We start from the raw sequence: 12,328 nt of genomic DNA, 5'->3' as shown, positions 1-12,328 counted from the left end.
ATTCTTGAAGTTGTTTTCTGATTTAAAAAAAGATTTGCCCTGTGGAACTAGTAACATATAGCTACTGCTCCTTTATAGACAGCAACTCTGCAAACACCACCCACCACAGATTTTGACAAAATGAGTTACTCTCTCTGCAGATTTTCTTTGAAGCACAAGTTCATGATCAATTCTGAGAATTAGTGACAGGGTTCGGAAAGCCATTCTTTGAGTGACTCACCTGGGCTCTTCAAGCAATATAGTTTGTTTATGTTCACAGGAATTTTCGCATTCCTACACTGACAATGAACCACCTTGCTAAAAAAAAAAAAAAAAGAGAATCAGTCCTAGCTCCACTAGAGAAATGAATAATTGCATCATTCTGAACTGTTGCTCGTAATCATTGAAGCAAAACAGTGGATGTTACTCCTTTGCATAATTCCTGCTTCTGGTTGAGCCTTAAATCCTACATTATATGAATGTCAGTCGGAGATCTGGATTTGAGGTTGATTGTGGATGTAATGTTACAACAGTAAATTATATTAGAAGTTTGTATCCATTTTCTTTACAAAGCGTATCATTGAAATTGTTTGGTGTGTTTCAGAATCATGACCACAGCTGCATTGCTTGCCGAATCATTTACCGCTCAGATGAACTCCACCCGCCCATCCTACCACCGAAGGCCGACCTTACCATTGGGTTGCATGGAGAGTGGGTCAGCCAACGATGTGAGGTGCGCCCAGAGGTCCTCTTTCTGACCCGACACTTCATCTTCCATGACAACAACAACACTTGGGAAGGACACTACTATCACTACTCAGACCCTATCTGTAAGCACCCCACCTTCACCATTTATGCCAAGGGTCGCTATAGCAGAGGCGTTCACTCGTCGAAGGTGATGGGCGGGACCGAATTTGTTTTTAAAGGTATGAAATGTTTTCTATACAAATTTACAGATGAACCCTTAATCAAACTGAAATATAATTGTCATCAATGCATGAAATTACTCCCCTTTTTCAGTCACTGTTTATTTTGAACAAGTAGCAGTTTTCTAAAAGCAGCAGTGATATCTAAATGGAGAAAGGGTAACATCTATCCCCTCCTGACAGTCCTGATTCAAATCTCCAAGCATTTAAATGTGCACCAATTCATAAGCAGCAGCATCCCAGTGTCACCCTTGGCACCACCGTTTATGCTTACACAGCAAACACCCACGTCTAGCTCTTAAACACTTACAAGTGCACCACCTCATTAGCCCGTCATCCCAATGCCATCCTTTGACACCACCATTTATGCTCATACAGTAAACACCCAGGAGTCCCAGACAGGCATTCTGTCACTTTGTCCATCATTACCAAATACCAGCCATATCAAAGTTTGAGAATAAGGATTGCAGGCATGTGGCACCCTGGGCACCCCCTAGAGAAGTGTTGACAGTGCTTTTAAAGAAATCCCACCCTCACTGTATGCAAACTGAATGTCTTAGCCAACAGGTTTCACTGGGATGTAAAATCAGTCCTTTATACTAGTCCCACAAACACGTCCAGCCATTTCAGAGGGTCTCAAGGGGGGTTTACTAAAGCAAATAAATGTTTTTTAGAAAATTTGGCAAAATGATTCAGTTTATATTCCCCGTGTACATTGGCTAAAAAGTCACATGTCTTACATGCTTTCACGAAGAGAAACTCAATGAGGAATATTATTTCTCAATAGCAGCAAAGCATCATTTGTACTTCATGGTCAGTCCAACATAAGTTGAACTGGAGAAATTTAGATTTTTGTGTTGTCCCTATACAAGTCTCAGAAATTCGAATTGCTCAGGAGATATTTAGTTGACACGTGGGTATCGAAATCATTTTTGTCATTTTGTGGTGGTGGGATTGATAAACAGGAATAGGCTATTGTCACTTCTAATACGCTACCTTTCAATAAACTGTTCGACTGATTTTCAAAGCAAACGTTTTACAGCCTGATTCATCATTCTCCCGTTTTGCGAGCCCCTAATAGCGATTCATAAGGAATCGCTATTAAGGACTTGCAAAGCAAGATTCATGTAGAAATTGCATAAAGAAATGCGATTCCTACACATTCCTTATTTGCGATTAGCAAATTGCTAATCGCAAATAAGGAATAACTCCCCATTCATTCCTATGGGCCTAAAGGCTCATAGGAATGAATGGGGAGTTATTCCTTATTTGCGAATAGCAATTTGCTAATCGCAAATAAGATAGCGATTTCAAGGGTGCCAGGGGTGTCCAAAGGACACCCTGTAGCACCCCTGAAATGTAATCTACACTGGTGTTGCGCACACACATGTCCAAAGGACATGTGTGTGTGTAACATGCAACTTAGAAAAATGCATTTAAATCCATTTTTCTAAGTTTTCGCTATTTACCACGAGGTTTGACCTTGCGGTAAATAGCGGCCCAAAATTGCGATTTCGGTATTTTAAAATGGTTCATGAATTGCATTTAAGGAATCTCAAATAGAGATTCCTTAAATGCAATTCCTCGCAAATATGCGAATTCTTTAATAGCGAATTTTGCATTTGGGATGATGAATCCCAAATGCAAAAATTGCACTCGCAAAGGGCCAGATTCTCAGAATCTGGCCCTTTGCGAGCGCAATTAAGCTTGATGAATCAGGCTGATAGTCCTTTAAGTGGCTCCTTGTGGATTTTCAGAATAGAAAACATGACTAAGGTACACTACATTGGTGCAGGTGCTCATGTTTTTCTTTATGGTTGTTTATAAGCCCCTGGGAAGCTCCTATGTGCTATGAATAATGTTGTAGAAGACCATTCCCACATATCACAAGAGGGATAACTATGACAAGAAGACTGAGAGTCGCTAGTAATAAACACAGGGTTAAATGAGGTAGATTAAAATTCTCCCAGGAGTCAGTCGGCGAGATTGACAGATTAGTTCCCGACGGCATGGGGTGGTCTGGCGCTACTAGACCTGCTAGGAGAAGCCCCTGAGACATTGAGGACCCATGTCCAGATGTTTAAAAGCCTGAGGGATCACTCAGTGATCGAACCAGGGCAAATATTGGGGAGGAAGCATCCAGAATCCTGGTACAAAAAATCATGTGGAGACGCTAAGTCGGAACTGGTACTGGCAATTAAAAGGAAACACAGACCCGCGGTCCAAGCCACCAGACGGTTTTACAGGAAAGAGCTTTCTCAGGCTAAAAAGGACTGGGAGCGGGGGATATGGGAGGTGCTTTTGGAAGCTGCCAGATGGAACGATCACCGCTCCTTCTGGAACCTGGTGACCCCTGGTAGCAAGGATGGGTTTTGTACCATAGAAAATAACATCGTAGCAAGTGACTGGGTGTCATATTTTTATAGTTTGTATTCCAAAGAGGGAGGTCATGATAAGCAATTTACTGGGTTCTGGGGATCAACTAACACAACTCTTGCTGAGCAATAAAGGGGAGGTAGATGTAAATCCAAAGGATGTCCCCCCATGGGTGCACCCCATGTATGCAAGACATTGGAGTCCTGGAAATCACTGTGCAGGAATTAAGCTTAGCAATTAGGGGAACTGTTCCCAATAAAGTCCCCGGATTAGATAAAATCCCTGGTGATTCATTTGTGAGTGAGCTAAGTATTTGTTGTGCTTATTTTTCAGTGTTTTTCACAGTTATCATGAAAGGGGCACACATACCACTTCCATGGGCATGGACTGAAATCATCCCTATTTTTAAAAAGGGTTCACGTTAACTCCCTGCAAACTACAGACCTATAAGTCTCCTAGATAGTTTGCAAATACTATTTAGCAGGGTGGTCTTTAGCAGACTTCAGGAGTGGTTATCTGACAAAGGAATACAGACTCCTCTCCAGGCAAGGTTTAGAGTCGACCAGCACAATTGACCAAGTGTTCCGTCCACAGATGCTGTATTGGAAGATTGTCACATTGGGTGGGGTACGTCTATACGTCCTTTTTGTTAATATGCACACAGCCTTTGACCTACTACCCAAGCCAACGCTATGGTGGGTTCTTTCTGAGATGGGGTGCCACACTACCTGTTTGCCCTTATAATAAGACTACATCCCAAGAACTACATGCAAGTTAGGTTTGGTAGCTCAGACGAGCTGACTGGTTCCTTCCCTGTGACTAAAGGAGTTAGGCAGGGATGCGTATTGGCGACTATGTTGTTCACACTTAATGCTATTGGCCATTACATATTTTAGACCAATGTGACAACAACGCACCTAGATTGGCAAACATGAGGGTCCCAGCCAGTGACAGCTGCTATAAACAAATGGGTGTGGGGTGGGTGAAGAGAGCGCGAGGGGGAGTCACGCGGGGAGCGGTTAGAAATAATACATATATTTTTTAACTTACCTCTAGCCACCGGCTGTTTCCAGTGTCGCACCACATCTCCTCTTCCTCATCCCAGCAGCCCTTGGGACAGACTCCCATCCAACCCCGTGCTGCAGAGTAGCACAGGGATTGGCCTCAGTGGGCTAGAAAGACGATCTGCTCAGGCCAGGGAGTCAGTGGGGGTTTCTCCTGCCCAGCTGCTCACACAACTCCTAACGCACACTAGAAAACTACCACGTTATGTGAATATCGCGCACATGGTCTTTAAAAATAATTTTACACTTGTCACTACAATGGTACTGTATTGTTTTTGATTGATAATGATTGGACTCTCGACGCTACAATCGTACTGTATTATGAATGTCTGTTAATGCCTTCCAATGCTGTAAAGCGCTCTGATGACCTTGGGTCCTGCCAGCTCTATATAACACTTTCTAAATGAAATAAATATAAATAAAAACCATGTTGGCGGAAAAAAATGATCAATGGCCAAAGCAGATGCAAAATTTCTGCCTGCAAATGTGGACTAAAAGTGGGAGTACATTGTCAGTTGCCCACGTGCCAGCCTCCCTAATAATATTGTGGGTCTTTACAACATGTTAGAGACAATATCTATCTGGTCCCGATGGTTTGCCACTATTTGCATGGTGTTCTTTCAAGTGATACCACTTTGCCAGACATGGTGAGAGACCAATCCTCCCAGAATGGGCAACTGAACCCACACCATATCTGAAGAGTTAACAGTAGATAGTGGTGAGGCTGATATTGGAGCAGAAAGAATCTCTTTCGATGGAATGTTCCCTACCTTGGGTTTACTAAATATGGGCGCTAGGCACCAAAAGGCGTGGGCAGTGAATCTTCCATTTTTGTCAGATTTTCCTTTACTACTCTCTTTAAAATCAGGCCACAGGCGTTCATAAGCATCACAACAGTTATTAAAAAAAACCTCTTAGAAACAAAATGGGGTGTTTTCGGTATCCAAACCACATGACATTAATTTTCAGTGACATATTCGAAGAAACTGGGCTATATATTACTTGCATGGGAAATAATAATAGCCTGGATCACTTATCAGGTGCAAAAGATCCGCCCTGTTCCAAGTTTTTGGGGAATAACCATGCAGATTGTCGTGCCCAAGTCACCCAAATCTTCATGGTACGGTAAACACTGTACACGTTTCCCTCGTCAAATACGGGCACTCTTGATAGGCCGAAATTTGATGAAGGGTGAGTAATTTATCGTGCTCTGTAATGACTGGGTGTCGTAAATACCACCCACCTCAGAATTCCGACCCCTGCGCAAACAGAAATTTGCAAAAGTGTCGGAAAACATCAATCAACTGAGAGACAGAGGCAGTATCTTCGTGCTGCAAATAAGAGAATATGAGGGAGATTCCATATGTAAATGTAAGTTAAAACAATCCATGCGCGAAAAGGATGCATTTTGCTGTCTTAGAAGAAGAGGTGTAATCTTAGAAGACGACACTTTACAGGTTTTCTTCTGCTAATGAAAAGATCGAGGCTCTTATTCTTTTCTTATTATTCTGTATCAGAAAGTATTTTGTACATAATTTTCATTTTTTCCATTGGCCTTTACGTTTTGTTTTTTTCAAATAATCCTCAGGAAGTGTGTTTTTAGCTTTGGGTTTATTTTACCAAAAAGGACAATTCAGTGCTGCCTTGAAGCACAGTTGGATACTATGTCGCGTATGTTTGCTGTTTCCCCTTGTGCAGTGGTTGTGCCTATATTTACCTTTATCCAAACATCCCGCAGATGGCTGAGTTTCAGGCCCCCTGATGATCCTGCTTTCATCAAAGCTCATTCAAGCTTCCTCCTCTTTGGTGATGAAGAGGAAGCCATTAGGGCTGCAGTGCGAGGCTTTTAAAAACACAATTGGTTTTGCTTGAAGTCCGAAGCTGCCTCAGTATGTTATTGAGGCTGCAATGGCTAAGACTGCCCTTGAACTGCTTCCAAGCAAAACATTTCAGATTATACCCTGGTACAGATGTAGACCAACAAGACAAGGTAGTGTAAAGCCAACAGCAACCGGCGATGCAACCAGATTCATCGAGGCGGTAGCGTGGATCCAAAATAACCCCAACCGTTGTCTTCTGCGTTACATTATGTCTCAGCACCGCAGAACGATGGGTTGTGTATCTCTTTAATTTAACTGCTAATCCTTAAGGTGGACTTCCCAGATAGGTGTGGCAGAGTCCACATGGTGGATTGACCTGTTAGAGGTCTACTAAGGATTCTGCCTCTACGGCAATCATTAAGGAAAGCAAAATGAGGGACACCATATATGTCAGGGTCTCAGATTCCACGGGGGTTTTCAAGTCCGGTGATAGACCAAAACATTGCCTTTTCTGAAGACAGTTAGCATGCAGGCCACGACATTGCCTTTTCTGATGACGATGAGTGTTGTAGGGAGGTAAGAGGATTGAAATGCTGCTGCTCTCTCTTACTGCTTTAATGGGTCTTCATAAGGTTTTAAACACAGAAGTGTGTGGCTGCTCTCACAGACTTCTAAAGTGAAGCCTCATGATGCAAACCATTGTCCGCAGGTTCCTCCATCAGCCATATACCCACTAAGGGGGGTTATCTTTAGATCGCGTCATTAAACCCTCGCAGGTATTTATTCCTTGCCGATGTACACCTGCCCCAGGGAGATCATTACCCGCTCCAGCTTCAAGCCTAGTCCTCACCGACGTCTAAGAAGTGACTTCCATTCACTTTCCTTCTCAGACATCATCTTCCACAGGAGAATAATGACATCTCCATAGTAGTTGTTGCATCAAAAAGTCACATAATTCTGACATTAGATGCCCACAATCCTGGGGAAAACTCTGGGCCCTTGTTTGACTCCAAAACCACGTTATTCTCTTGGGCTGGTTGCTTGATATGTGTGTGCACAGTCAACCAGCACAAACTGTGTATTTGGAACTCGGGGACCTGCCCCATTTATGAATGTTTATGTGCAGCCATTCCTTTTTTTTCGGGGAAAAGGCGGCGATACATGTTTTGGGCCTGATATAGAGCTTAGCTAATGTCCCATCCACGCTTTTTTTTAAAATATGGATTTTCATGCATTCTAAATAGGGCAGTTGGGACATTCTTTGCCCATCGGCAGATCTTTCCCCCATCCCCAAACTGTAAATTAGACTTTAAGCATTTTTGACCTCAGAGTGTGAGTAGTATTAGCGTAGAACAGGTGCACCAGTGGCATTGAGGGACATGGTCACAACAGTCCCCGTGCGTGGTGTAAGTAGACATCCCTCGACCATCTGAAGTGTTATTATGACTTCGGCTTCCTTACTACCTTTTCCTCTATTAACCAAATCCTGCTTTATCCATGCAAGTGTTTCCTTTCATTTGCACAATTTCCAGAGTGCACACACTAGTGCACGTAGCAGACTGTGTTTGTGAATGCCAAACAGTTTGAACTGTGCACGATTGATGAGAAATGGCACAATATATCGATTACCATGGATTTAGTGATGCTGTGCAAAGTCACTCTCCGGCATAGTGTTTTTATCACAGTGCCACTTACCCAGCCCCACAGTTTGAACAGCCATACGGTTTGCATTTGGGATGTGCTTCGTGGCCCAGGGCCCATGCATTCATCTTGACTTGCAGCTCGATCCTGCATCTAATCCATGGATTTACAACAACTAGTAAAGGAGAAGAGATCTTAATTTCACGAACAAGCACATGTTGAAGATGCCGCTGACTGCAATAGTAAGGATTTCTGGTGACCATCAACTTCCCATTCATCCTGTGTCCCCACATGGGCCCAGAGCTTATAATCAGTGGGTGGTCAGACGCCCTGCAGTGATTGCTACTCCATTACCATAATGGCGGAATAACCACACAGTGAATATCCTGCAATCATTGCCTCCCCACCCCAACCTTTATGTATTTCACAAAGCTTTAGCTCGAGTTCCTGACAATTTGGCACATAGTTAAGGGGAAAGCACACTCTTGTTCCCTGATTACCTGCATTTCTAGCTTTTCTGATAGGTTCTAACTTGAAGCCTGTTGACTTTTAATCAGTACTTATTGTATCCTCAGCTGTAATCTCGAAAGTTCCATTTTGTGCAGCTTTGAACATGAAATCGCAATTTATTTTATTTGTTATTATCATTACATTGAAAAGACTATTAAGGAAGCCCTGTGGGTTGAGTGCCCATTGCAGAGAACTGTGTGTAAATTGCAGTTTACAATATCAGATCTAGGCCTGGGCAGAGTTCGTGGAATTCCGTTATGTGGAACTCCACAAAGTGACCGAAAAATTCTGCTGCGCTACGAGGAGTCCTGCAAACAGCAGAGTGTGTTAGGTTGCGCCAGTTCATGTTACATTTTAGCGCCGGGTGTTTATCCCTCACTGGAATACCAGCACAAACAGCACCATGCGCCGTGCAAGAGGCCGCTGCTTCTTTCTGATGTTCGAGTAGATGTGCTACTCGAGCGGCAGCTTCTTCAACGCGAATGGAAGGTTTCTCAATGTGAGCAGTAACGGCCATCCGCGATCAACCGCTTTGAGAAATCTCGCTGGGACGTGGTTTGGAGGAAGATTTTCCTCACTTGTGCTTGTCAGCTTAATGTTGGCGAGCGCTAGTGAGTGGAATTTCACACCCAGACCTAATCAGATCCCAGTAGGTTGAGATAAGCCTTTTATCATGTAGAGGTCGATGATATGAGTACCATTGAGATAAGTAATGACAAAGTATGTTGTCTAAACATGAAAGACATTTTAGTTTGCGGCATGTAAATAGTCAGAGATAATAATATATTGCCAAATGGATTTGAAATGTTTTTCTCACTGCCTGTAATTATGAATATTGTGGAGGATAGTGTTCACAAGTAAATTATTTCCTTGTCCATTTACTTCTAGTCAACCACATGAAGGTAACACCCATGGACCTGGCCACGGCTTCCCTCCTGAACGTCTTCAATGGAAATGAGTGTGGGGCAGAGGGCTCTTGGCAGGTCGGAGTGGAACAAGATGTCACCCACACCAATGGCTGCATTGCATTGGGGATCCGGCTCCCCCACATGGAGTACGAGCTCTTCAAGATGGAGCTGGACGCACGGGGGAGGTACCTGCTGTTCAACGGCCAGCGGCCCAGTGATGGGTCCAGCCCTGACCGGCCTGAGAAAAGAGCCACCTCTTACCAGATGTCCCTGGTTCAGTGCGCTTCATCAGCACCAAGAATTGTTGAGTCAATTGAGGAGCGCTATAGAGACTCGAACAGGAACGCTGCCACCGACAACCAATCCCGACTCCTCATCATGAGCGCTATGACTCTGTTTATTTGTACTGTTTCACATTGGAACATTCTCAGTTAAAAATAGAGGAGTTTAGAAGAAAGACTATCCTTGCCTTGACTGGTCAAATAGGATACCGCGTGACTGAGGACTTTTGTTCCTTGAAGAAGGAACATGTATTTACTTGATGCACTTGGAAGCCAGAGTAGTTGCCCCTTTTGCCATTCCTCCCCTTCTCCTTCTACCGTGAATATCACTCGCTTAATGCCTGTATTTTGAACTTCGCCCATTCTGATCGCAGCCTGACATGACTGCGCAGCAGTAATTGCACTTTAGGACTGCAGAAAGAACTTTTTTGTATAATTATTATTATTGGTATTTTTTCAGGCAAGACATTGCTAAAGAAGATCCCTTTAAGGATGTTTCTTCACCATAGCCCAATTTTTTCTTGCCCTTTTTCCTCCCCTTCACCCTGGCGCCCAGTATTCCTTTCCTTTTCTGGGACACATGATCAGGAATTCTTTTTTAAAGTTGTATTTCATACAAATAACATTATTGTACATATGTATATACAAAAGACACATGGATTTTATCAAGACATAACCTTTCAGGTATGAAACCAAAGAGAAGAAAAACTAAATATAAATTTTTTTTGTTGCTATTGAGATGCTCAGTGGTAAACATCTAAATTAAAAAATGTAAATTAATTTAAAAACAGTGTTATAACTAATTTTGAAAGCTGGTTATATAATGAAAAGATTTAGTGGGGACTACAGCCCAGCTTTTTCTGTCTTGCTTTGTCCTTTGTTGGTATCTGTTGAAGGGGTAATGATTTCCACATCACTTAACACATCGAACATGCGCGGAGCTTTGGAGGACCAATGGACACTGACATCATCTCTGTGCTCTTTAGCTGTGAGAAATTGTTCAGTAATAGTAAATCTTCTTGGAATAGTAATAATAGTCTTTCTCTTCAGACATGGCTTGACGCAACAATCTTGGTTGACTTCAACTGTTCCTAGAAAAGGCCCATTGATTCGCGGTTGTAGCATAGCCTGGCCTAGGTCAATGGGTACAGGGCAGAGACTAGCACTCTTTCTGGCAAGATTTTGGGAATGTTTCAGCCACCACTTTCTAGGGCTTATATATGCTCATTGAAAAAGGACAAAAGGGATCAATCGATGAAGCATCTAAGCCTGTAGGCGAATAAACTTCTGAGAGCCCAATAGACAGAGCTAGGACACCTGATGAGTGATAACATCTTTCAAAATACAAGAAGACGAAAGAATAAGTATCTGACAACTGCCTCTGTTTGTAATATATATTTATGAAAGCCTTGTTGCAGGAACTGTGGTTTTGCAACCACCAGTTGTTTGTTTAATGGGAGCAATTTCTCCCTCCTGGTGTCCTATTTTATGATCCTGATCCCAGGTAATAACTGGTAGCTTCTGAAAAGAAGCTTAGTGCCACACCCAGGGGCATAGCTTCGGTGGGGGTTGGGGGGGTTATGGTGTTACATCTCCTAATAAATGTCTTTTTTGATAAATAGTTTTCTACAGGTGCTTTCAGTCGGTTATGGTGAGGTGTCTGTTGGATTTCACCATGAATTTATACACACAGACAAAAACGCACACACACTCTCTCCCTCACTCTGTTTGGAAATACTTCAATAATTTTGGTCATTTCACAAAATAATGTGCTTTTGCTCACTTACACTTAGTACTTCTGCCAACCCGCATTCCTCTCTCTTTCCACTGCCCCTTAGGCCCCTCTTATGCACCCTGCTTGTCCTATAATGTATTTTAACACTATGTGCCAGAGTGATGGTTGGGAAGTCCGAAGTTCACTCCCCCATCCCACCCCCCAATGTTACTGACCAAGCTACGCCCCTGGCCACACATTGTTGCACAAATATCTCAAAAAGGCACAGCATCACGGAATTATAATATGTATTTAGTTGCTGTTATTGTTTTGGAGCTATTTGAGTACTGCGTGCTTTTTCGCCATGTGATACGGTGCCCACTTCCCTCTTAACTCTCTCGCAATGTCTCACCTCTGTGTATTTTTTGGCACAGAGACAATCTCGTGCTGGTTTCTCTGGAGAGTGTGTTTTCAAATATATCATGGGGGGGGGGGGGGGGGGGAAATCTATCCCTAAGCATCTGGTCTCGTGCAGCTAACTTCGTGTGGGTGGACGTCCCTGTCCAGTATCACGCTATGCCGCCCCCAAATGAAAAGCAATGTAATGCTCTCCACACTCGCACAAAGTTTTAAGTGCCCCTCAGAAATTGAGCTATACCACTAAAATAGAATTTTTGTGTTTTTAGTTTAAAAAGCTTTTATTAATGCAAATAGAGACAAGGTACAATAATATATCAATGGTCATTAAAAGAAGTGCAAAAGATATAAGAAATATGGAAGATAGAGGAGAGGTGGAAACTTAATGCAGTGAACTTTTTAGTAAATTAAAACCAAAGTTAAGAGCAATTAAAGAATTATGGGGCATAATAGCAAGAACCTCGTTGAAATGATCGCCGATTTAGCAGCAGGAAATTGCGGCTAAAACGGCGATAATGGGCTTGCTAATATGCGTTATAAAATTCCAATAGAAGCCCAGGTTAGATGTGAAGGGCATCTAACCTGGGCTTTTATTGGAATTCTATAACGCATATTAGCAAGCCCATTATCGCCGTTTTAGCTGCAGTTTCCTGCCGCTAAAACGGCGATAATTTTAACGAGGTTCTTGCTAA

General features: G+C 42.8%; 1 protein-coding gene across 1 annotated transcript in view; it reads left to right on the top strand.

The window, feature by feature from the left end:
* APCDD1 (APC down-regulated 1) overlaps positions 1-12,116 on the top strand; it is an 85,716-nt gene extending 73,600 nt beyond the window's left edge. Inside the window, exons 4-5 of the mRNA XM_078688149.1 lie at positions 584-905; positions 9,205-12,116. Of these exons, the coding sequence (XP_078544275.1) occupies positions 584-905; positions 9,205-9,659 (777 nt within the window). The 3' untranslated portion in view covers positions 9,660-12,116. The remainder of the gene's footprint in view (positions 1-583; positions 906-9,204) is intronic.
* The last annotated feature ends 212 nt before the right edge of the window (positions 12,117-12,328 follow it).

Source organism: Lissotriton helveticus, chromosome 4_1 (genome assembly GCF_964261635.1).
Source record: "Lissotriton helveticus chromosome 4_1, aLisHel1.1, whole genome shotgun sequence".
Classification (NCBI taxonomy): domain Eukaryota; kingdom Metazoa; phylum Chordata; class Amphibia; order Caudata; family Salamandridae; genus Lissotriton; species Lissotriton helveticus.
Note: the sequence above shows the minus strand (reverse complement) of the source record. Positions and strands in the feature narration are given on the sequence as shown.